Source organism: Tyto alba, unplaced genomic scaffold, assembly GCF_018691265.1.
Source record: "Tyto alba isolate M040663 unplaced genomic scaffold, T.alba_DEE_v4.0 Super-Scaffold_38, whole genome shotgun sequence".
NCBI lineage: Eukaryota > Metazoa > Chordata > Aves > Strigiformes > Tytonidae > Tyto > Tyto alba.
Window position 1 is genome coordinate 20,482,578 of NW_024881313.1, and position 24,261 is coordinate 20,506,838.

The window sequence follows — 24,261 nt, forward strand, 5'->3', positions numbered from 1 at the left end:
TTCTTTACTGTAATCGGATTTAAACTAAGGCATATCTCTTCAGTGAGCTTTTTGACTTTACTTCAACAGTTCAGATACTGCCATACTGGTACAGACTTCTTGAGTAGGTTAACTTCATATTGTAAATGGTAATTTGTATTACTTCAATCACCTAGGTTCCTTAGAGTAAGAGAAAATGGAGATAAGTCCCTTTTCTCACTAGTGAAATGTTCACTGTGCTAGGTATATCATATAGAAAACATGTACCAAACCTCCCTCAGTTGGCAAGGTGCCAGCCTTGGACTTCCAGTATCCCATCTTTTAATTCTAGTTCACAAAATGAATAATTTCCACTGTTTTGTCCATGTTTAAAATTACGTATTTTTTTTTTTATGGTTGAGGTGAGGTTACTTATTCTGTTGTTCACTTTGTAAAAAGTACAACTTCAGACTCAAAAGCAGTGGGCTGAAACTCAGGGCTCAGTCATAATTTGAACTCTGATCTGCAGTGGTCGGTGATCAATGTGCCTACTACATTGTTTCAAGCTGTTTCTTTTTCTGGTGTGTGAATGTCTCATGTCAACATCGGTTAGAATTAAACAATATGCTTTCTGGTGGTTTGACCTTTAAATAAAATTGGGTTGAAATACTGATTTTGTCTTAGAAAAAAGTTCCATTTTAAAAATGACTTTTTTTTTTTTTTTTCTGGAAGAAATCTTAAGACTTTTATTTTGTTTAATGGTTAGCTAAGTGAACAGTCATTTCCCTGATGAATCTAGCACCAAATCCTTTCTTCAGTGCCAGAAGTAGCTTCATAAATTGTCCCACTGGAACTTTTAACCATTATTTTATAAGAGTGGAAAATCTGTTACCAGAAAACTATTATTTGAGAAGGTGGGAAAAGGGAGCATAAGAAAGACCGTAATTGTTTGACATGGTGAATTTCAGTTCTGACTGTCTGCTGTGAACACATACTTCTGCTTCATTCTTGTAGCTGAATGAATCTATGCCATGAAATAGAGTGTGCACCACATACCAACCCTCAGTGAATTCTGCTGGGGCCTATTTCACTGAAGAGAAAAGGCACAAAAGCAAATGACGCAGCAAATAATTTCCATGTAAGTCTGCATTTCCTTATGTCAGGATAAAATACACTGAAAAAAAATCTGTCATGTACAAGACTATCACACCAGTCTGAAACAGGAAGAATTTTAATGAGGCCATGAAGTGATTTGGTTTTCAAATCAGTGTAATTCTCAACAGAGTAACTTCAAAATCTGAGTTTGGTCTGAGGTTTTTAGGGTAGGAGCCAGTCAAGAAATTAGGCAGGAGGTCAGGAAGACTGACAGAATTTCTTTAAAATTTAAATTCATAGTCTCTGTGAAATATGAACTTTTTCATGTGTTAACTAATTTTAGTGAAGAAATATTTGCTCTGAAATTTTCCAATAATCTCTGTTTAAAACAACTGAAACTAGAGATAGTATTTACCCTTCCCCCTTTAAATAAATGATTTGCCTGGACCTAATAGGATGTCATTTGCAAGCTGTCTGTGATACAAAGCTCGTCCTCATGCTCCTACTCTAACATCAGAAGCTGCTTGTTTTCTGTTTAAACATTTAACAGCATGCATTAAGGTGTTGTTCCTTTTGCCTAGCTATGTAACAGCTACAAGCACCTATCTAATCTGAACTGGTCATTGTGACACTATTATAACCATTGATAAAGGATCCAGATGAAGATTTGTCTCTTTATTTCACATAGTCTAAGTCTGTCCAGACTGTGTCTGGATATCTTCCTTTTCAGGTGGTTAATGTTAGAAAAATTAAATTCCACTCTAAACCTTTAAAATCAGTCACCATAGTTTCATTGCACACCTATACAAGAGGCAATTAGATACACTGACTGAATCCTCCCTTTTAACAGTTACCTCTTCATATTCAATACAAGCTGTAATTAGAAGCTCTCATTGTGGCTGTAAGAGTAATAAGTAATCACAGTGTGTCAAGGATAGGGACCTGGGAGTAGCTACCAGCACACCCTGGGAGAAAAGAAACCAGAAGATACATGTGAAAATTATGATGTCAATATATGAATTTTCTTCCAAATTGCCATCAGTTAGCATTTTAAGCTCTGCAATCTCTAAAGAGTTTCATTCTCTGTTTTAAGGAGCTCTGTCTAGTATATATCATTAAGTTCTTGGCTTCTAAGACTTGCTATGGCAAGGACTCCCCCAGGTCAGTTAAGCACTATGTGACAAATAGCTTCTTTATTATTAGTTTAAAATGTGTTTCCTTTCAGTTTGATTGAAAGTTCTAGAGGAGAGACAGCAACACACAATTTTTCTTCCATTTACCATATATCATTTTGTTTACCTTCAGCATATCTGCTCCCACTCATCTTCTGTATAAATTAAATCTGATCTTTTCAGTCTCTGCTATATGATTTTAATCACTGTAATCTCTAATGTCTTCTATCTTACTCTTTATGCATAGTGCATGCTTCTATGATACAAAGTGAGCAGTTACTTTGAATAATCTATGAGGATACATAGATCTTTTCTCGGAGTACCTACATTTCATTTAGAATCTGTTTATACCTCATATTACTCTGCGTCATGCTGATTCTTTTGTATTTGGCAGTTATGAATTTTAGCAGTTTTCAGAACAGAGGCTATATCTGGGTCACCAAATCCAGGCTCTTGTTGTCACACACAGTCACATCATTTTATTCTATTCAGAAGTTTAGTTAGGCTTTCTTTTATGACCAATTATGGGGAATTCTTGGCTTGCATGTTATTCTCTACCTTGCTGTGTTACTTAGAAGTTTCCATCATCTGAGGATCTTTAGAGTTTGTGGTACCAAATACAGAGGATACCAGATGACCCTTCTGAAGTAAAATGCTGTTAGAATTGCAGGAAGGATAACACCCTTGATCTTCTGTTCAGATACTTTCTAATAATTTCCTTATAAATTTATTCATAGCCAGTTTATACCCATTTGTGCTTGTGCCACTATCCTCCATCAACCTAAAAAGTCCCTCAATACCTCTCTTGTTTACCCTCCAAAGGGTTTCTAGAGAAAAGCAACATGCTGTTCAGCTTTTCTTTCAGTAGACTAAACAAAATGAACTCTTCTGGAATCCTCTTGTGAGACAGACTATTTTTCTGCTTACCTTGGTAGTCCTCCTCTGCCTTGATCCATCTTCCTGAACAGGAATGATCTGAACTGCACACAGTGTTTCAGAGAACATCTGATTCTCCCTGTGGGTTAAAGTGTCCTTATCTACATGCTACAGCTTATTGACATTCAAGGTTGCCATCCACTTCACCTATCTTTTCCCAGAGAGATTTCTTTTTGTTCCACATCCATGAGCTTAACCACAAACAGAATAATGTGGGTCCTAATTCTAGCTACAGTCATCATAATTTATTTTCATCATAAGTTACATTCGTCACAAGTATGATACCTTCTGAGGCCATTCACACAACATTCACTACTGGAATTTTGTATGCTTTGATTCAGCAATGAAGACTAATCAGAAAGTATGATTTTTTTCTTTTTTTTTGAGAACATTGTTAATAATAGCTAGAGTGCAGATGACTACATTGCTGAAGTAGAGGTTACTTTTTGCCCATAATGGAATGAAGTGTTGCTATTTTCATCATACTCATAAGTCTCTAGTGAAGCTTATTTTGCATAACACAAGCTTTTTCACTGATATAGCAGAGGGATGTAAAGTATGTGTTTTCTGCAAAGATCTAAATTGTGGGTTGGGATTTTTTTCCCCCTCTGTCACCACTCCTGGAGTAGCCTGCACTTCAGTAGGTATGGCACAGCTCCTGAATAATGTCAGCACTTGTTTAATGACCCCTCTGTAATGTATTATAAACATAGCAAATGTGTTATAAACATAGCAATGGCAAATCTGGAATCACACAGAAGATACTGACTTGGTGCATTGTGGCAGATTCATAAGTACAGTCTCTAGAGGATATTACAATGTGTAGAGTCATACTCGCAGGAAAATACATAATCATTCACATATTACTGCCTTAATTTAGATACTACTAATACCATGCATACTAAATAGTTAACTGACTACCTGTTGGTCATTCTGAATGTACACATAACATAACAGATTAGGTTTTCTGTATGACAAATGTTTCAGATAAAATGAGAAAAGCAGATGTGCCTCACAGCAGATAAAAGGTGTACTTTATCCAAGAGCTATTGGTGAGAATGAGAGAGTGCTCTTGCAAGTAGGAATGATTAGTTTTGGAATTCCCATTTGTAAATTATTTTCTGTTAGTAACTGAGTGAACTATGTTATGGACACTTGCAGACAAAAATAGGAATTAGTGCTGCTTTTTACATATATTACACGCTGAGTGTACCTCACACCCATCTACTTATTGCAATTTTGTGAGCAGAAGCAGTTTTGGTCACTGTTGCTTGTCTAGCAGCTAATTTTTCTGTTTTGTTTCCATTACTTGTTGAGTAATTCCTTTTACACATTGATTTTAGACATAAATGGATCTATATAAATAAGTAAAAATAAAAATTCTATCGGCTCTTCCATGATCACAAAAGATGATCAACATTTCAGGACATTTTCTTAATGCTCAATCTGCCTTTTAATGCAAATCTTTTTAACAAACAAGATTGATACTTAAATTATTAAATCTGAAGAGGTGCAGAGGAGATTCAGAATGGATATTTAGTATTTAATGCTCTGAATGCTGCTAGATTAATGTCACATATGACTTAATATTTTTTTAAAACTTTTATCAGGTTCAGCATAAAACATGAGGGCTCTTGAGAAAAGTGAAACCAATGCAGGGTATTGACAAGATAAATAAGTATATTGACAAGATAAATTAAAATACAGGACACTGTTTTATACTGAGCAAACCTAGTCATTATGAAACATTAACAATTACTGCTGTTGGAGAAAAAAAAAGGAAAAAAAGGAAAGAAAAAATCCCCAACCCAACAGATTTCAGCATTCCATTTTCCACATACATCAAAGTCTTCCTTGAAAATACAGCTTTTTGCAACTTTTTCTTGCCAAGTTAATGAGGAGCTGTGTTCAGGCTTGTTCTTGGAGGTCATAGAGTTGATTACCTACTGCAAAGCTCTTCTCTTGTCATTTGCCCCTATCCAAGAGCCATATGTAATACTGATGCATTACAGTAAAAGAGTTTATCTGTCTCAGACTGGAGAAAATAATTGTACAAGTAACAAATCAGATGCCAGGAAGAAAATAAGCAATCAGTTACACATCTGTATCTGCAGTTGCCGAGGTGAGCAGCTCCAGTGCTGGCACAATTGGCAGTGGAGCGCTCCAGCGTGGTGCACACCAGGGTTTGCCAAACTGGGGGGACCTCAGGGGGAGACATGAGAGCTGTCAGCACCCCACAGTGCCTGTGAGGGGGGCTGACAGGACATGGGTGGGGCCAGGACAATTGTGGCCAAGTCCCTCTACACATATCAAGGAAATCCTTAGGGAGCATGAGCGACCAGGAGTGTTGCCAACAGGGTGGTCAAACAGGGCATGGCACAACTGCAAGGGCGTGATGTGGCAGTTTACGTGGTAGTTTGTGCAGTAGGATGTGCAGAAAAGGTGCTGAAGCCCTGACAGGTCAACCAGGAAGCAATGGTATCCACCCGGCAGGAAGCCATGGCCTCTCTGAGATCTTCAGCCACCCTGACTGACACAGCTGCCCGCACAGGGCTCCGGTGGGGACACGCTGCCATCCCAGTGCCAGGCTGAAAAGTGGGCCCTGCTCTGATACCAGGACAGGCCGGCAGCAGTGGGCACCGGTGTGGGAGTGTGACAAACATAATGACAAATGATGAGGAAAAGGCTGAGGTACTTAATACCTTCTTTGGCTCAGTCTTTAATAGTAAGACCAGTTATTCTTTGGGTACCCAGGCCCCTGAGCTGGAAGACAGGGACAGGGAGCAGAATGAAGCCCCCATAACACAGGGGGAAATGGTTAGTGACTTGCTACACCACTTAGACACACAAAAATCTATGGGGCTTGATGGGATCCACCCAAGGGTACTGAGGAGGATGGCAGAAGTGCTCACCAAGCCACTTCCCATCATTTATCAGCAGTTCTGGCTAACCAAGGAGGTCCCAGTTGGCTGGATGTTGGCAAATGTGACGCCCATTTCCAAAAAAGACTGGAAGGAGGATTCAGGAAACTACAGGCCTCCCAGTCTGATCTTGGTGCCGGGGAAGGTTATGGAACAGATCATCTTGGGTGCCATCATGCAGCACATACAGGACAACCAGGCAATCAGGCCCAGTCAGCATGGGTTTATGGAAGGCAGGTCCTGCTTGACTAACCTGATCTCCTTCTATGACAAGGTGACTCACTTAGTGGATAAGGGAAAGGCTGTGGATATTGTCTACCTGGACTTTAGTAGAGGCATCCATATCTGGATGTCCATGGCTTGGACGGATGTACACTTCACCAGGTAAAAAACTGGCTAGATGGCCAGGCCCAAAGAGTGATGGTGAATGGAGTTAAATCCAGTTGTCAGTTGGTCACAAGTGGTGTTCCCTAGGGCTCAGTACTGGGCCCCGTTCTGTTTAATGTCTTTATCAATGATCTGGACCAGGGTATCAAGTGTACCCTCAGTACATTTGCAGATGACACCAAGTTGGGTGGGAGTGTTGTTCTATTTGAGGGTAGGAAGGCTCTACAGAGGGATCTGGACAGGCTGGATCAATGGGCTGAAGCCAATTGCATGAGCAAAAAAAACAAGGTCCGGCTCTTGGGTCACAACAACTCCATGAAATGCTACAGGCTTGGGGAAGAGTGGCTGGAAAGCTGCCCAGCAGAAAACGACCTGGGGATGTTGGTTGACAGCCAGCTGAATATGAGCCAGCAGTGTGTCCAGGTGGCCAAGAAGGCCAATGGCATCCTGGCTTGTAACAGAAATAGTGTGGCCAGCAGGACTAGGGAAGTGACCGTCCCCCTGTACTCAGCACTGGTGAGGCCGCACCTCGAATACTGTGTTTACTTTTGAGCCTCTCACAAGAAAGACATCGAGGTGCTGGAGAATGTCCAGAGAAGGACAACAAAGCTGGTGAAAGGTCTAGAGCACAAGTTTTATAAGGAGAAGTTGAGGGAACTGGAGAAAAGGAGGCTGAGGGGAGACCTTATTGCTCTCTGCAACTCCCTGAAAGGAGGTTGTAGTGAGGTGGGTGTCAGTCTGTCCTCCCAAGTAACAAGCAATAGAATGAGAGGGAACAGTCTTATGTTGCACCAGAGGATGTTTAGATTGGATGTTAGGAAATGTTTCTATACCAAAGGGTTGTCAAGGATTGAAACAAGCTGTCCAGGTAAGCGGCTGAGTCACCATTCCTGGAGGTATTTAAAAGATATGTAGACGTGGCACTCCGGGACGTTGTTTAGTGATGAACTTGGCAGTTCTAGATTAATGGTTGGGCTTAATCTTAAAGGCCTTTTCAAATCTAAATGATTCCATGATTCTATGAATTATTTCGAGTTTTGCATGTACTAGCTTTAATACAGCATAGAGTTTGATAATCTGAAACGCAGCAGTGTATCAGTCAGACACATCCTCATAAATTAAACCTGCCCTGAATGAACATCCAAAACAACAGACACCTTGTCTTGGTTTTATTTTTCATTCTGAGTGAGATGAGTCATAACCGCAGCCACAGGATGCAGCAATACAGGCAATTCTAAGTTCATTCCTCTGCATTACCAATATCTATATCAGGAAATAATGAGTTAGAAATCCTAGAAGCAAATTTGGAGGGTTAACATTCTCCCTTCCAGTGTGACTTTCCCATAAGAACTTGTTAATAGTAGAAGACATTTTGTCAGGTAGGATAGATTAGGATGTGCACTGGGATGGAAGTATTCAAGTGCTATTTCATCCGTCTTTCTCTCTTGCTCTTCCTGTTTCAACTATGAGGAGTTTTGTGTCTGAATGGACAGCAATGGCTATCTCTGTATTTCAGAAAGGCTTAAGACTTATGTAAAATGTGGTACTGCTAATTAGTCAAGATGTAATTAGCCCAAGGAAATTAATTGTACATAAATAATGTGGAATTTCAGCTTCATGGCTCAAGAGATAAATTCAGAGCCTTTTCAGAGTTGTATGTCTTAAAAATAAAATAGCAGAAAAGGATTATTGAAGAAGCTCTTCAAAATTCCCATTACTCTGCTAATGAAGATTTAACACGTTGCCCAGAAGACATGGTTGATCTGCACTCTGTAAGGTCCTTCCATCGCATCAGTATTTGCATATCCCCAGATGCTCTCATCAGAAAGGAAGCTAATAGTGACATCTAATAAGCAACTTATCTATCTCCCAACTGAAAGTAAAGCACTGTAAGTACAGTCCATGCACAGCAGTGGGTAGGTAGTTAAGAGTGCTCTCCTTCATTAATTGGACTTCAAGTGAGCCATCTCTTGGGTGCATACCACAGGCTGCTCTGACCTACCTGGAGCTTTTAGAATAATTAAAGTTCACTTCAGGATTGCATGTGTCAAGGACTGCACAGTAGAAAGGTAAAGTCTGACTTCATTTCCTGTAAAGCTGCCTGGTATTACTGTTGTTATTCACTGATACAGTTTCGCAGTAACAGGCAAAGGACCGAGTCTGGGAGTTGAGACTGCATTATTGTGATTGCAAAAGCACAGGAATGTCTTCTGTGCCCTCAGTACAAACAGCTAAGGAAACCTCTTCCATGTCCTCAAAACCACTATGAACTAATACCATGTTTGGTTTGTAACTCACCTTTCACACCTTTTTTCCTGATATTTTTATTTTATTCCTTGATGAAAAGAGGGACACTTCTGGTATTTTATTCACGTTGGACAGAATGTAAAGTCTATGGTAAATGTCACTAGATGAGAAGAACATCGTTTCAAGACCTGCTTCACACAGTTGCAGAGGATTTCCCAGGCAGAAGGCTGCAAAGAGTCAGGCTTAGAGAAATGGGTATAGGTATCTAATTACTTAAGGACAAGAGTTTTGGTTGCTTTATTCTGGGTTTTGTTTTTTTTTGTTGTTGTTGTTTTTTGTTTTTGTTTTGTTTTGGTTTTTTTTTAATGTAAGTTTTGTTTAGTTTCCAAAACAGTTTGATTGGTTGTTTATGGCCTGCAATGGTTTATGGATTTTGCTTAATATAAAATTGTATGTGGTGGTATAGCATTTCAGACATGAAAATATTCTCAAACTTCTGGATTTCTTACCAAAACCTCTGACTATCCCATAGAAGACCATGCCCAAATTATTTATTTGTTTTGAAAATACCCCTTAGATTTCCAATGTAGTGAAATAACCGGAATAGCTTCTTTAGAATTATTTATATTTTATTTTAACTTCATGGTCCAGAACTGTTATCTTCTCTAGTCTGAGTTATTGACAGATGCTAGTGCCATTAAAAATCTCATTCTATTCTCTTCTTTCAAGTTAGAGAATGATTTCTCCACCACAGTTATTACTGTAGTCAGCCACAGTTTCTACAGAGGATAGATACAAAAGGATCAAGATCTGCTAAGACATCTATAAAATGAGATTGCTTTCGCTATTTAAGACAAGTCTCCCTCTATTCTGGGCACAGAGATGCTTGGCTTCAGTAAAGGCCAGAGGCAGTGTTTGTAGCAGCTGAGACCCAAAGGTGTTAATGAACAATTTTCCCATGTTTTTCTTGCAGCCTCACTGAAAATTGCAGGCTTCTCAGCTAGCTGTAACTCTTATTTTGTCTCTTTCTTTTTTTTTTTTTTTTTTTTTTTTTTTTTAATTGAGAAGATAGCATTCTGTAATTAACAGCCAAACCTTAGGAAGAGTTGAATGAATCATGTGGAAATATCTCATCGATAAAAGGGAACATAGCATATGAAGTTACATTTAGTTATTTCTGGATAGTAGGATTTTCCCATACTCTTACCAGTACACACCCCTGCTTTATGAAAACTACCTCTTTGCAGCTCTGAGGTGAGCCATGGCCCGGTTGCTCCAGAGCAGCAGATGGCACCTCCCTTGCCATGTCCGAGCAGTGCTTGCACACAGCTGCAAATCTGTTTTCTCATTCTCTCTTCTACAGTCAAGTAAGTTCTGCAGTGAGGAGAGAGGGCGATTTTGGTTAGAAGCATATCTCGCTCAACAGAAAATCTGGCAAATGAGGAGAAAGAAAATTATACAATTGAGAGTAATCACAAAATGATTTTGATGGGTGATTACCATCAGATTGCAATGTTTCTACATGGATCCACAAGGCTCAGTATGACCCCAACTGCAATTTGACATTTGTATAAAATAATTAGTCCACATAAAAGAACAGCTTATGAATGACATGATTTTCTGCAGCATGCTGAAGAAGGAGGACTGAAGGGACCAGGTATTTTCAGTGACTGAATACAACGGGTCTCCAGCTCAGCCAGAGCTGTCAGCTGAAATTGTGCCACTCTTTCTTTAAAATGAGCATGTCAGAATGTTACTGGCTCCGATCTCTAAAGCTGTGACTCATTAGTATACCAATTACTAACCTTGAACAAGGTAACCCTTTAACCAGAGAAAACTCAGGTCTGTAGGGTAAAACAGTTAAATAAATCTCTCTGCCCACTGTATTTGAGTAGGGCTGGTACTCTCCTCCTGGCATGTTCTCTGCTCACTATTTTTCAGTGGTCCATTGTGTTGCAACAAATCCCTCATCAGCCTCTTTAGGTCTTTAGTGAAGTCAGCTTCTTCCAGTCATGTCTGAGACTGGGATACAGATCTACTTTCTGACATGACCTTATCTTTCCAGGATTCCCCTAAATTTCACTGAGGCTGCAGACAGATGCTTGCTGCTTCTATCACCCTACCCTTCCTCTCCCTACATTCACCGCACTCAGTCATTTTCTGGGAAAATGAAATACTCTGGAGTGCCTTAGTTAACTCGGTGTGCAACTGCTAGGATAAGGCACATAGCCATTAACATGTGCTAAACCATGACAAATAGCACAAAGTTGTCTCTCACACGTTCAAATAAAATAGCTTCAATATAAAGGTTTACTTGTGTATATGTGAGATTTTGTATTATACATATAAGGGCAGGAGATAAAATCACAATTACAAAACTAATTAATGAATTAATTAATTTCCTTAATTAATAAAAAATGATGGCTCTGAAAAAAATGGTGCTACAGTGAGAAAGTAACTCAATATACAATTCTCCATACATTAATAGAAGTGAAACTAACTTCATATTAATTCGACTTTAGTAGGACTGAAACTGGATTACTACCATCACTTCTTTCTGATGCTCATTTTTTAAAAGTTGAAAATTTATGAAGCTCATAAACCAACAGCCATGCAGATAGTTGAAATGTTGGTAGAAGTCATTCAGTGTGACACTCAGAGTGGGGTTCAGCTCATCAAGTGGGGTGCCTGAAATTTAGGTGTCAGTATGTAACTACCCCTCTAACAACTCTTTACAGTAGTCATTATTTAGGGTTTGTAAATGTAGGTGTCTACAGCCATATTGAGACTCCCTGGGGTACCCAGAAGGGCTGCACGGGGTGCTCCAAACTGCTCTTGTTTCAGCAGATGCAGCCAACCATCACCTCAGCCTCCAAGGTACTTTCATTCTGATGGAGAAGGCCAGTAAAAAAAAAAAAAAAAATAAAACAGTAGACAAAAGCTAGATCCAGACAAATTAAAGTCCAGACAAAAAAAAAAAAAAACAAAAAAAACCACTTTTCTGGTGGCTGCGATTAACTGTTAAGCAACAAGTGTAAAATAAAACAGCAAAGCTTGTGTCAGATTGTTTGTATTTGGGTTACTTCAAATCAAGACTGGATTTGAACCAAACAGCAAATTTGGAATAACTCGACACGGATGCAGCAGTTAGCTCAAATATAGTGCTTTGATTTTGAGAAGGCATTTGTTGAAGCGGTATCATTTTTACAAGAAAATAGGAAAACAAGAGAGACAGACTAGGTGGGAGGGGTAAAACTTCTTTCCCATGTCTAATCATGCCTCTTTCTCTACATTGGGGTCCCAGATCCTCAGCTCAGAAATGTATTTAAGCCTCACATAGGGGATAACAGGGAAATCAGTCAAATTTGCTTTGCATTGGAAGAATAATACAACAGCAACATGGACAAGGCAGTCAGCTCTAATCTTTGAAGTTTGTTTTGGTTTATTTTTCTCTCTCTTAGGTTTGATTTCTGTATTTCTCACATTTCATTTTGTTAGCTTTGATTGTGCTCTTTGTGATTCCTGGATGAGCTTTAGTCACTGGCAAAAGTCATCTAAATGATTTGTATTTCTTGTGTGCTTATCACTGTTTATGATCCTTGCTTATCCCTTTTTCAAAAATTGTTGTTTTATTCACAGATGTGGTAAAGAATGGAAAGGAAACCGTTGCCACATAAGTGCTGAGCCTCTTCAGCCTCCAACTTCAAGGCTCCTTCGAAATGGTGGGTTTGTAAAAAGAAAGAAATATCTATCAATCCATTTTCTGAGTGTTTCCTTTTACTTATTTCTCTATTTGATTGCTCTGATTTTGCAGATATTTGGATTGGTTTGTGTATCGGTTTCTTGCTGATTAAAATTACAGCTGCTGCCTTGTATTTCCTTTCGAGGAAGAAAGTGCCAGAAACGTAAGTGAAACTTCTATTTTGTGTAAAGCAGACACAAATGTGGCACAAAGAAATGGCTAACTGCCCAGTCTCATTGGTTTCAACTTTCAAATCTCCCCACAGTCTGCCTTCATATTCAACACTAAGCATAAAACCTAGCTTTGCAACAAAACCTGACCTTAGTGGACCCCAGTCTGGAAACGGTGAGCTATGGCTTGACTGCCTAGAAGGTTTGATTGAAATATTGTGTGATTATTCTTAAACTATAAAATTAAATATTCATCTACCTTAACAGCAGTAGCCTTGGTTTTTATATATGATGGTTAAATGTGAAAAATAGGAGATATTTGTGGTTTCTTGAAACCCCTGATGCCAGATTAGTTTCTTACAGGCAGATTCACAGCTCTTCCTGAAGCTACTGGGTGCCACATGTACCTGGTGGGACATTTTTGCCCTAAATATTTTGATATTTACACACATCTGAGAACTTTCCATGTGATAACTGGATGGAATAATAGTGAGGGTTTCTACTTTAAAATATTAGGGTTTTTCATTAAAATCTTCAATAGATTATAAAAAATGCAAGCTGTATGACTGCAGAATTACACCATTTTTACACACCATACTGTTTGCCCCCTCTCCTTTAGTTTCTACAGACACACTCACAATCTGACTTCCTCTTTTGATGTTGTATTAGTCATCTTAAGCAGTATTTTTTTAGATGTGTCTCACGAATGTCACCTAGCCTGATCCTGCCAACCATTTGCCCTACCTCTTCATCTCCCACTCATTATCTAATACTGCCCTCTTGCAATAGGATTACCCCAGTAGACACCTCTTGGCCTGTGGTTCAAGGACCTGTTTTACTTGTGGTGAATGAGTGCTGTAGCTGGTGATTTTTTTCCTTTTTCCAAAAATCTATATTTCTTCCATCTAGTACCATGCTTGCTATTATTACCGTTCAAATAGCAACTAGGTTATCTTCTGACATCCTACTGCATAAAGTGCATCCTCAGTAAAGGAAAAATTGGAAAAAAAAAGCAAAACTAAACTAAAATTGGTGGTGGTTTATTTCAAAATATATTTCAAATACTTTGAATAACAATAATAGCAGTACTAAAGATATGTCTTCACCCAATTATTTGAGTTCAGAGGTTTTTTAAAATATGCCTTAGATTGACAGTTCATTATCTCACAGATACCTTTCCTAGCCCTTCCTGTCATCCCTCTGATAATCTCTGCTCTCCTCCCTAAGATTTTTAAACATTTTTTTGCTGTTTCTTATTTTCCTCTAGTAGTTGTAGTTCTCTGCCCATCTCTTGACTTATTCTGCTAGATCCTTCTATCAGCAAGTACATACCACTGTCCCTTCCTCTCTTTCAGCAACTCCTGTTGTGTATTGCTGTGTCCATTTTCATGTTGTTAGATTTCCCTCACCCCTCATTTTCTTCTCCAGAATTCATCTTCAAAGCTGTCTCTTTTCCTTTAAACTTGTGCTCTACTACAGACCTCTCTCTCTTTGGGGATGTTGTTATCTCCCAAACTATCTACTAAACTTCAGAATCCTATCCTGACATTACTGCTACTGTCATGTCTCCTAACACTGCATGCTACCCCTGACAGGTACAGCTGTTTATGGACACAGAAGCAAAATGTTGAAGCAGGAACATTTAGCTGTTGTGCTACTGTTAATTGAGTGCATAGCTTCACCTACTTTCTTTATGTCTGTTTCCTCTTCTATAACGTGGGAATAATAGCATTTCCTTATGTTACTTCATAGGGACTTTAAGACTTAATTCATTCAGATTTATACAACTTGCTAAGGTACACAGGGAAAATCATCTGAGAAGTACAAGTTTAGTTGTATTGTAAATGCTGCTTGATATTGATATTGCTTTTTTTTTTTTTTTTTTTGCAATTTCAAGTAATATTTTTGCAAAAAAAAAGTCTAATGTTTTTTCTCAAAATGTTTAATGGCATTTTAATCAACAAATTATTTTTTTTTCTTACACTTATTCTGTGCTCTAAACACTCCCTTTTACCTTTTTCTTTCAAAAATATCTGCTTAAGGGTTACTGCACTGCCATCCACTTTTCTTCTACCCACATATCTATATTCAAGGAATATTTTTTTCCTTTCCTGTAATTATAAATGGTAAATAAAATAGAGTCTTTTTTGTACATGAAAAGATACCCTGTTTCAATGTGATGCCAAATACTTAAGTGTTCTATTAGGTATGTAATGAAACAGGGGTGAATGAGGATCTTCTTACTATGGCACTACTAAGAAAATATTACAGCCCTGATGTGAAGAGAATCAGAGCTGTGAAAGAGATAGATAGTTTACACAGCAAAGTTAATTCTGGCCTTGATTATTTTCACTGGAGCTGCCAAAAAGGTACGTTACGATGATGGAAATTTTTATGGTTCCAAGCTTTGTCTATTAGGAACTGACTAAGATTATCAAAACATTTTATCCATGGTACAGAATAAAAAAAAATATATTCTCATTGTTTTTAATCATAATTGACTTAACATGCAAGTGAAAATGCATTTTATAAGCATCTTATCAAGAAATTATCTAATAAATGGTAATTTGATTGAAACTGTGAAAAAAATGAAATCTGGAACTGAATTTGAGAAGGTAAGCTCACCCAGGCAGTTTGTCTCTCCCTCTTCAACTACCTAGTGCCTAGAATGATTTGGTATGGAAAAAACACAGCTGGAAACACAGTATTAAATTAAGGCAAGTTTTTCCTTAACTGCTTAATCAGTCCTCAGAAGTGACTAGTCAAAATATAGTGAATGTCATCTTGCTGAAGTTTGGATCTTTAAGATAGGGCTTTAAAATAAGAAGTGTCTTGTGTTTGCATAAGTCTGTAAAATGTACAATGTGACAGCACCACACAGAGGCATGAGATTTTACTCCTGATCTTTTTTTAGAGGCATTTGTTGAACTAGAGGAATTTAACTGTACACATGAATGATACTTTCCTACAATTCATTTTCACTTCAAAAGCTTGTGTCTACTTCCTGTATCATGTTGTTTTCTTAAAGTCATTAGGCACTAGAGGCACCCTAGGAGAGCCTGCTTGGCCATTCCTTCACAGGGAAGCTTTCATATGCTTGAGCCCATATTTACTGCCTTTTGAGAAATTATTTTGTTAGCTGTTTCTTAATAATTTCTATTAGTCTCTCTTTTTCCTTAGTGGTATAGAAGCACACATGCAGGCATTTCCAAATGGTCCTCCAGAGGCACATTAACAGTTGTAGGTGCTAGTTCCCAGGACATTTTAAAACGGAGTGCAGGTCCATTTATACCTCAACATAAATAGCACAAACATGTGCACAAGACCTGGAGTAGAAGTTTCAGAGTCCAATAGAACAAATTTTTTCACCAGAAAAACAGGTAACAGGCAGTAGGAGTAGGCTAGTGACCCCTTAGAGAGTTGCTGCTAAGAAGCTGTCACTAACAGTGGTGAGAATCCGAGAGTTACATTTGTTCCTCTTTTTCTTGGCAAGATTGATAACACCTTAACCCCTCCTTCCAATGCAAAAGTATATCCTGTTTCCCCTTTGCTCTCCTTTTCTTCTCCTTTGCAATAATTTAATCTCTGATCTGCAGGCTTTAAACTCTTCAGTGCCTGAATGGGGGTTGCTGGAAGTCATCATGTAAGTTTATTTCCTAATGGAAAAAAGCAGCCCACCACATGGCTTGGCAGCGGTGGACTTCATTATCACGATGGTTTTCTGATATGCAAACAACTTCCCAGCTTCCAGATGGGGATATGTGGAACTTTTCTGTAGAAACCTCAAATCAGAGGAAGCTTATAAGTTTCTCACATTCCTGTCTATGCTCCAGAGATAACGTTTTCTAGCTCAGAACGGAAGGCTGCCAGTTACTCCACTCCTTCAGTGGCATCTGGCCGTACTGACCAAATAGAAGCAAAGCTTCATTTTAGCTTTCATTTTATTGCAGCTGCCTTCTCATGCTTCATTTTACATCATAAAGCGAGAATCAAACACTTTCCATCCAGCTAAGCTATGTTTATCTGCTATTGCCTCCAAAGCAGTCAATGTCCCTGGACCCTTTCAACTTATTTCTCTTGATCTGTGCCATCAGCTACAATGCTAATGTACCACAGCTGTTATCAGTCCTGTCAGTCATAATGAACACAGAACATTATATTTTGCAAAGCATATCAATAATGTATCTTGCCACACAGGCAACAGAGTGAAAAACTGAGGTGCTCTGAGAAAATATTTTAAAATGATGAAAATCATAGGAAAACAGGGCTCACAGAGGCCATTTTTCATCCTGCCACAGGAAAGACCTAATTGTGTAACTTCTGGGTTTGTACTTAAAGAACTCTAGCAACATAAATTTGATGGCATCCTCACACAATTTTGGTAACCTAGGTAGAAAGAAAGTTTACTATTAGAAAGTTTTTTTCTAACTGCTAATATGCCTGTTCACAATTTAAGCTCATTTCTATTCACCATGGACAAAAGCAGATCATTCCCTTCTTCCTTGCAAAAAGCTTTTTATGTACTTGAAGGCAGTTGTCATGCCTCCTTACAGGCTGCTTTCTCTAGTTTAAACAAGTTCAGTGCTTTCAGTCTTTCTTCATGGTTAAGGTTTTCTCACAATTACGATGATTCCCAGTTGCTGTTGCCATGACTTTCTCCAATTAGACCATACTCTTCTGAAGGTCTGGTGTGGAGGAAGGGATAGTGTGTTCCAGGGGAGGGTCTCCAAGTGGATCTGAAGGACTGCCAGAGGTCGTTGCTGGCTATGCCTCTGTTCTTCTATCCTAAAGTGATAAACAGAATGACAATACAATGACATTTATTGATCCTTTTTCAGCTCATGAACTGGAATGGAGACAGATACTGTTCTTGTAAAATGAGAGAAAAAAGTGAGTTTTTATGAGAAAATGAAAAACAAAACTAGGAAGCAGCAGCCATAACTGTTTGGGAGTTGTTTTATTAGTCTAATGCTGCTATCTGAATCCATTTCTTCTTTAGAATATTTATTTTTCTGAAGGTTGAAACCTAGTGCTATATTCAAAAGTCTTCAGTTTTTGGGAAATGCACATTTCACAAACACCACGTATAGGAAAGGTTGCAAAGAAACAAGAGGTGGCATGTTGAAAAAAAAGAGCAAATCTCTCAGTCTATAGCCTTCAAGGTCACCAAGATGAAAGATGCAAAGGACCACCTTTTTTTTTTTTTTAAATAAGTTATTGTTTCCTCAGGTGACTCAGAAGATACAAAGTGCAGACCTAGGAAACCCAGACAGCATGTTAACAGCCTAATCAAGCATCCAAGTGACTTGTAGATGATTCTAAATGCAGCTTTTGGAAAGTCAGCCCTCCTTGCATTATGCTTCCCATTTCTCCTGTGGGATGTGCAAAATATAGCCTATTTCTGCAAACCTAAATTTAGTTTAAAGGTTTTATAAAAGCTTTGGAAATTGAGGTCTTGAGTTACAGTTTCTGTTTAGAACAGAAACTTTAGAACACATATAAAGAATTATTTTAAGTAATTATTTTAATTAATAGCATAATTTTAATTGAATCTTTGGCCCACTAGTATTTTGTCATTGTTATGCACCTGATGATAAACATTCTTGTAGTACTGTATTTCCTAAATATTTGTGTACTGTCTAAAAGAAATCATTGATTTTTCATTGAAAGGTACATTGAAAAGTACAAAATTCTGAGCTATTGCAGTCAAACAAACTTTAATTTTCCATTAAAAATTGTTATGTTAATCAGAAATCCCTTTATACACTGGTAGATATTTTGTGGAGCATACAACTTTCTCCCACTTCTGTGAAGCTGTAGTGGAAAAACATGACAAAGCAGTAGTTTCTGCTACTAAAGAATGCAGATGAGTTTAGCAAAGTTATGACCCATGTGACCTCATCCCCAGATGATTAATCCTCCCCTTTCCTACTGTGGTATTTCTGGTTATGTTAGAAAACCCAGTTCTCTCTGAGTTGCCTTACCCACATGTTTGAGTCTTTATTTTACTTTTTCCTAAACCACCCTATGCTTGGCATTTTTAAGCCTGGTTATTTCCTGCTTGGTACAGTCTTCTGAACTTGGCATTTGTGCGTTTTATTCATAAATTAGATATATAAACATTTTACATTGATATATTAATCTGGACTATATTTTTTGTGAGTGATGAGTTACCCTTGTCCACATTGTATGGTGGTAACACATACATAACTTTCTTCTCAGCATGAGACCTTGTGATGGGCATATTGCTCTTTACTGTAGCAGTAAGCTATCATTTTCTATAAGGGCAATGTTTCACTTATATCAAGTAACAGAAAGTACTGCAAGAATGAGCTTAATTCAAGTCACTACAATGCATCTAGTTAAACAGCCTAATCAAGTATTTTAAAATTAGGGTGTAAACTGATGATCAGGTGGCAACACTCACCCTACTGACTAATACTGTACCTTTATGCTTTCCTCAGCAGTATCTGTTTTGGTGACAGAGTACTGGAGTGGGCATACCATTGCTTTGGTCTAATAAGGAAAGCTTCATATTTTTAATTAACTAAAGATCTAACATGTTGTGTTTACTTCTAGGGATGTTTGCACAACATGTAAAGTAATGTGAATATGTCATCTGAGTTCCCAAGCACAGACCTTCAGGCAGTTACCACCTCATCCAATTGATGGATTATAGCATTAGTGTAAACATGGGATTAAATTTTCACTTGCATATTCTTTGAGGTGTTTTAAGTCATTCAAAAATAGAATTTTTTAAGGATAATTATTGGTATCCTTTAGAAAGAACTGTTTGCTACATTCTCAAGCAGGGTATAACCATACATATGTTTGTATAAATACATCAACTTACAGGATATATATATATGCAGCTATGTGCATATATGTGTAACATATATGTTACATGTAAGGTAATATATTCAAGGTGACTTCCAAAGCCCTGCTTTGGCAAAAAGGTTCCTAAGAACAGAGGAGAACTTAAGAAAGCTTATTCTCTACTTCACCTAAATCTGGAGTGCATAAATTCAACCAGTGCCCATATTTTGGTCAATGAAATTCCCATAGTCCCTGAAATTAGGTGCCAAACTACATATGCTCTTTCATAATTCAGACCTGAAGTGGAGGGATGCCTGAAATCTGCTGGACAACATGAGCAAGTCTCAATTTTCATGCTTGAGAAAGCCTCACACACATAGTCAGGATCAATTTCAGCACTAAACACAGCAACCACAGACACGCTGTTGAAGAACTCAGCCAGCACTCTTTTTGGTGCCCACAGTTTGCCACAGTATCCTGCTGGTTAGTTATCCTCCTTGCAGAGGAAGCTGGGGATTTGTGTTCAGCGTCCTTCCTGCCCTCAGGACAGACCTAAGTACTCAGCATGTTCTTGCCCAAATAACCAATATATATTTCTTGCACAAATTGCTGAAGTTCAAGGGGGGAGTAGGGCATGAAAGAGAATCAGACCCATCCCTATCTTTATAATTTCCTATTGGCACATTAAAGGTGGTTCCCACTGTGAATTGTGTGACTTGCATTGCCCTTTGGAAGTGTCTCCACTGACTGTAAGCAGAATTGATGTGCTTAATTCCATATCATGCTGTTAGGCCATACAGTTGGTTTGTGATGTCTAAATGAGACACCAAAATTAAGGAATGCAAATCTGGGCCTTTAGGCACTAGTTAAGAAGGAGAGCTAAGTTATTTGAAAACTTCTTATCTGAGTTTGTTTCTGGCCTCAGGTTTTATGAGCCATGGTGTGATTTTAGAGTAAAAAAAAAAAAAAATTCTGTGTACATTTTGTGGACTTTATTCAGCAGGATTAGTACACAAATATACATTTAGGAGGCATATAAAAAACCTAATATAGCTTCTATTATATTCTAACTAAAAACATCAAAATATCATGATTTATTACAGTTAAGATTAAGATCAAATGAACAAATCAATGGGTTCAAATATTTAGCTCTCCACATTGCTGTGTCAGGTAATCAAACTGAGTTATAAGACTGTCATTAGAAGGAATTACTTTTGTGGCAGTCTTGTGAAAGATTTTAAGGGACCATGACTGTTTTAGTCTAAAATCCAAATTGAAGCTCTTGCATTGATTTAACTCATACGGTGATATATCTCTGTAGCTTACCCGTGCCTTCCTCCTAAGCATCCATTCTGGGTTTAGTTCTTTGCAAAAGAAATCATGCGGTGTGTCTGCCCCATGGCTCTCACTGAGGAACAGCAGCTTCCCTTCCCAAGATCTCCATCGGCTGCGTTTCCATGACTGCTCTTATCCCCTCAGTCCTGCCTGCCACAGTAACACAGAGCCTGTCTATCAGTTCCTAGGGAGATACTGCTTAAACTGTCTGTAGGAGCAGCTTTGGAATAGAAACACTTTTTATTACAAGAAAATCCATCTCTCAATGAGTATTAGCTTTAAGGAACTTATTATTTTAGAATACTGTATAAACACAGCTTTCTATGAACACAAAGACATGTATATGCTCTTATTCATAAAAGCATTTGTGAAAAAAATAAAACAAAAACAAAAAAACAAAACAAAACAATAAATGCACCTCTTCAAAAGCAAAGATTAAAAAAAAAGTAAGTGTGCTTGTGCTTCAATCTTCAGTAATTTTAACTAATGCAGCTATTGCTTTTTTTATGGTATTGGAACAGCTTTGAGGATTTCAAGCACTGTGTAATATTGCCAACCAACCAGTCATCTATATGGAAAAAAAATTCGGATGTAGACAGAAAGTTCCATCCCCAAACATGCTTTGCTTTTGCAGAATTAATGGGATTAACTGCACAGGTCATAAGTGCTTCCAAAAAGAGGAATATGTGAAAGCCTCTGTCAGGAAAGCATATCTTTAAACTTCTAGCTGAGGTAATGGACATGAAACCCATAATTCGTAACATTTGTTCTATTCATCTATTACAAATTGCTTAAGGCATTGTGTCCATTCATGAAACTTTTTCATTACAATAACTGCAGTGATTCTTTAAATATTTCTGACTTTGTAGCAAAATGTTTAGGGAACATCTATAGCTTTAAAACTAATTCTCATGATTTTGACCTAAAGTGCAAGTTCTTTCATTGGAAAAAAGAGTTCTTATAGCAATTAAATAACTAACATGTTCTTGAAGTCAGAGTCTAAAACTATGTTAATTACTGAATTGCTAGTGTGATAGTAGCAAAACACAGGAGGAATATGATCTCATCACATGCAAATAAATGATAGTGATACAACTTTTTATATTATGTTTTATTTAATGTATAGCACTGTACCTGCATTTAATGAATACTGAATCGCTCTATGCATATCTGTATTATATCTATTATATCTGTTATATCTATTATATCTTTATTATATCTATTTTTATGTAAATATATATTTTTAGCAGCAACAAATGAAAAATTATTTTAACCTACATATGATTTACAGAGAACATTGGTTTAATTTCATGAATTTCAGAAGAGTTCAATCAGAAATCTACTTAGCCATCTATATATTTTGACTCATGTCTTTTCAACCTGAAACTGTTTCTTCGACAACTTGTGTGATATTGTGGGTATTTTTGTTGTTGTTTGTTTGACTTTTCAAGGAAACTGGAGGAAAACGCTAATGTTTCATTTGCCAATCCATTGTATGAAGACCTTAGTTCATCTGGGAAAGTAAAGGCAAGTAGCAATAGCTGCTTCTATACATTCAGAAAAGTGTAAGGTTGTAGTACTCAAATAAATCCACCATTAAAACAAAGTGTAATATCTCACTGAATGCTATGTAATAAAATAAGAATTAAAATCTGCTGCATCACTCAGATCAGTTCCAGTGCATTTTCAAAACATAGGTAGATTTGAAATCAACTCAGTTTTGAGAACACCTTGATGTTTATAACTAATCCTGACTGTGGGCTGCTAAATCTGAGAAAAAAGTTTTGGGTGAAATATTTAGCCAGATTTATAGAAGAAAAAGCTCCCAGGACTTGTCTCCAACCACCACCAAAACCACAAAATGCATGATTCAGCACCCAGCTTACCTTTACACACTCACTTAACTTCAGTAAAATAGTTTATAACACATCCTAATACCTTAAATACGCATTAGTATTCCAATCACTGTAAAATTCACCCTGACACTAAACAAACACTTGGTCACACATTTCCTTAATAGCACTTGTTGATCATAATTAAGAGACTGATAGAGCAACAAAGACGTTTGTGAATAAAATATATATCTAAAAGTGAACATATTGCAAGAAAATATTTCAAGATGAGATTTAATTATTAAATTACAGTCATAACTAAAATGTATGTTTTACATTTAACAAGACAAATATAATTGGCTTAAAATTCAGATATCTCTGCTATTTGATTTATCATTAAAAATAATATACACAAAGCACTCTGGAGGTAAAAGAAATAATAAAAAAAAAAAATAGTTTGAAACAACATTCCTGCCCTCATTTTGATAATACCCTTGTTACTATTGAAAGAACTAGGCTTGGTATGAAATAGGAAATAAAACTTCCTTGTCCTTTCCACAGTCAGTAGCAGAAGATTCCACTGTGGCTTTGAATACAATTAACTATGACATGCCATTTACTTACTATAAAAGGTTCCTTACACCTGATTTTAGAGACATTAGATCAAATTAATACACTTACAGGCTGGGGTTTGTGAAAGCTCCAAGTTGGAAACCTTCCCATCACAATCATGTCCAATTTAACAGGACATTTTTATTTTAATTAGAATAGATTCCTGACAGGCTTCATTTAATAGCAAGTTGAAAAACAGAAGCACATTGTCAGGAGAGACATTTTCATAGAAGACAGCCCCAGGCACTGTGATTGAAGTCCAGTGATGTACCAGACTTTCTTCTATTTTCTTTAGGATTTGGAAAATACATGTTTTCACTAAAACTTCCTTTAAAAGGGAAAATAAGAGTTATGAGTTTTCTTTGAGTCTGATGAGCCTTAAATCTGGATAGTATATCACCAATCAAAGATATGGTAAAACATGAGCAACAGCTCTTATCTCCAGCTGAATACCCACAAGTTCCACGCTTGCAAGCATCTGTAAGTTTTATAAAGAAAGAAGAATTCTCCACAGACCTTTCTGAACACTGAAGCCATGTGGGCCTCGCATTGCCACACACTTGCCTATAACATAGCCTCGTAGCTTTGGATCCATAGAGTATATTACCCAGACAGTCACATAGAAGGATATTTTCAGAATATTACTTACAGCTCACTAAAAATATTCTGAAGCAGTTTTCTTCTTTTTATAGTCTCCTGGGTATGCCACCTCACTCGCTGTTCAAATCAGTGTTTCTCCATGGCATGAGGTATGTAGTAACACATTTCTCTTCTGAAGTAGGATATATATTGGGCTATTAATAAAATTCATTTGCAGAGGAAAGGGAAAAAAGTCACTTAAAGTCAATGGTATATTTCTACTCATAAAGTTAGCATCTCTGGAAATCTGAGAAAGATGACAAGGGTTGGACTGGTGGACAAGGACCCCACAATAGCAATTTCATTAATGCTTTCCATAGCTACTTGTTACACCATACAGTAGTTCACCACTTTCCAGTAAGGCAGATGCTGATGAAAATGTTTAGAACTACAGTCCTT

At 37.5% G+C, this 24,261-nt stretch overlaps 1 protein-coding gene across 1 annotated transcript in view; it reads left to right on the top strand.

The window, feature by feature from the left end:
- The window catches only part of MALRD1 (MAM and LDL receptor class A domain containing 1), a 274,148-nt gene that overhangs the window by 249,319 nt on the left and 568 nt on the right, over positions 1 to 24,261 (top strand). The window contains exons 36-39 of the mRNA XM_032991470.2: positions 12,356 to 12,438; positions 12,531 to 12,621; positions 22,231 to 22,306; positions 23,916 to 23,972. Of these exons, the coding sequence (XP_032847361.2) occupies positions 12,356 to 12,438; positions 12,531 to 12,621; positions 22,231 to 22,306; positions 23,916 to 23,972 (307 nt within the window). The remainder of the gene's footprint in view (positions 1 to 12,355; positions 12,439 to 12,530; positions 12,622 to 22,230; positions 22,307 to 23,915; positions 23,973 to 24,261) is intronic.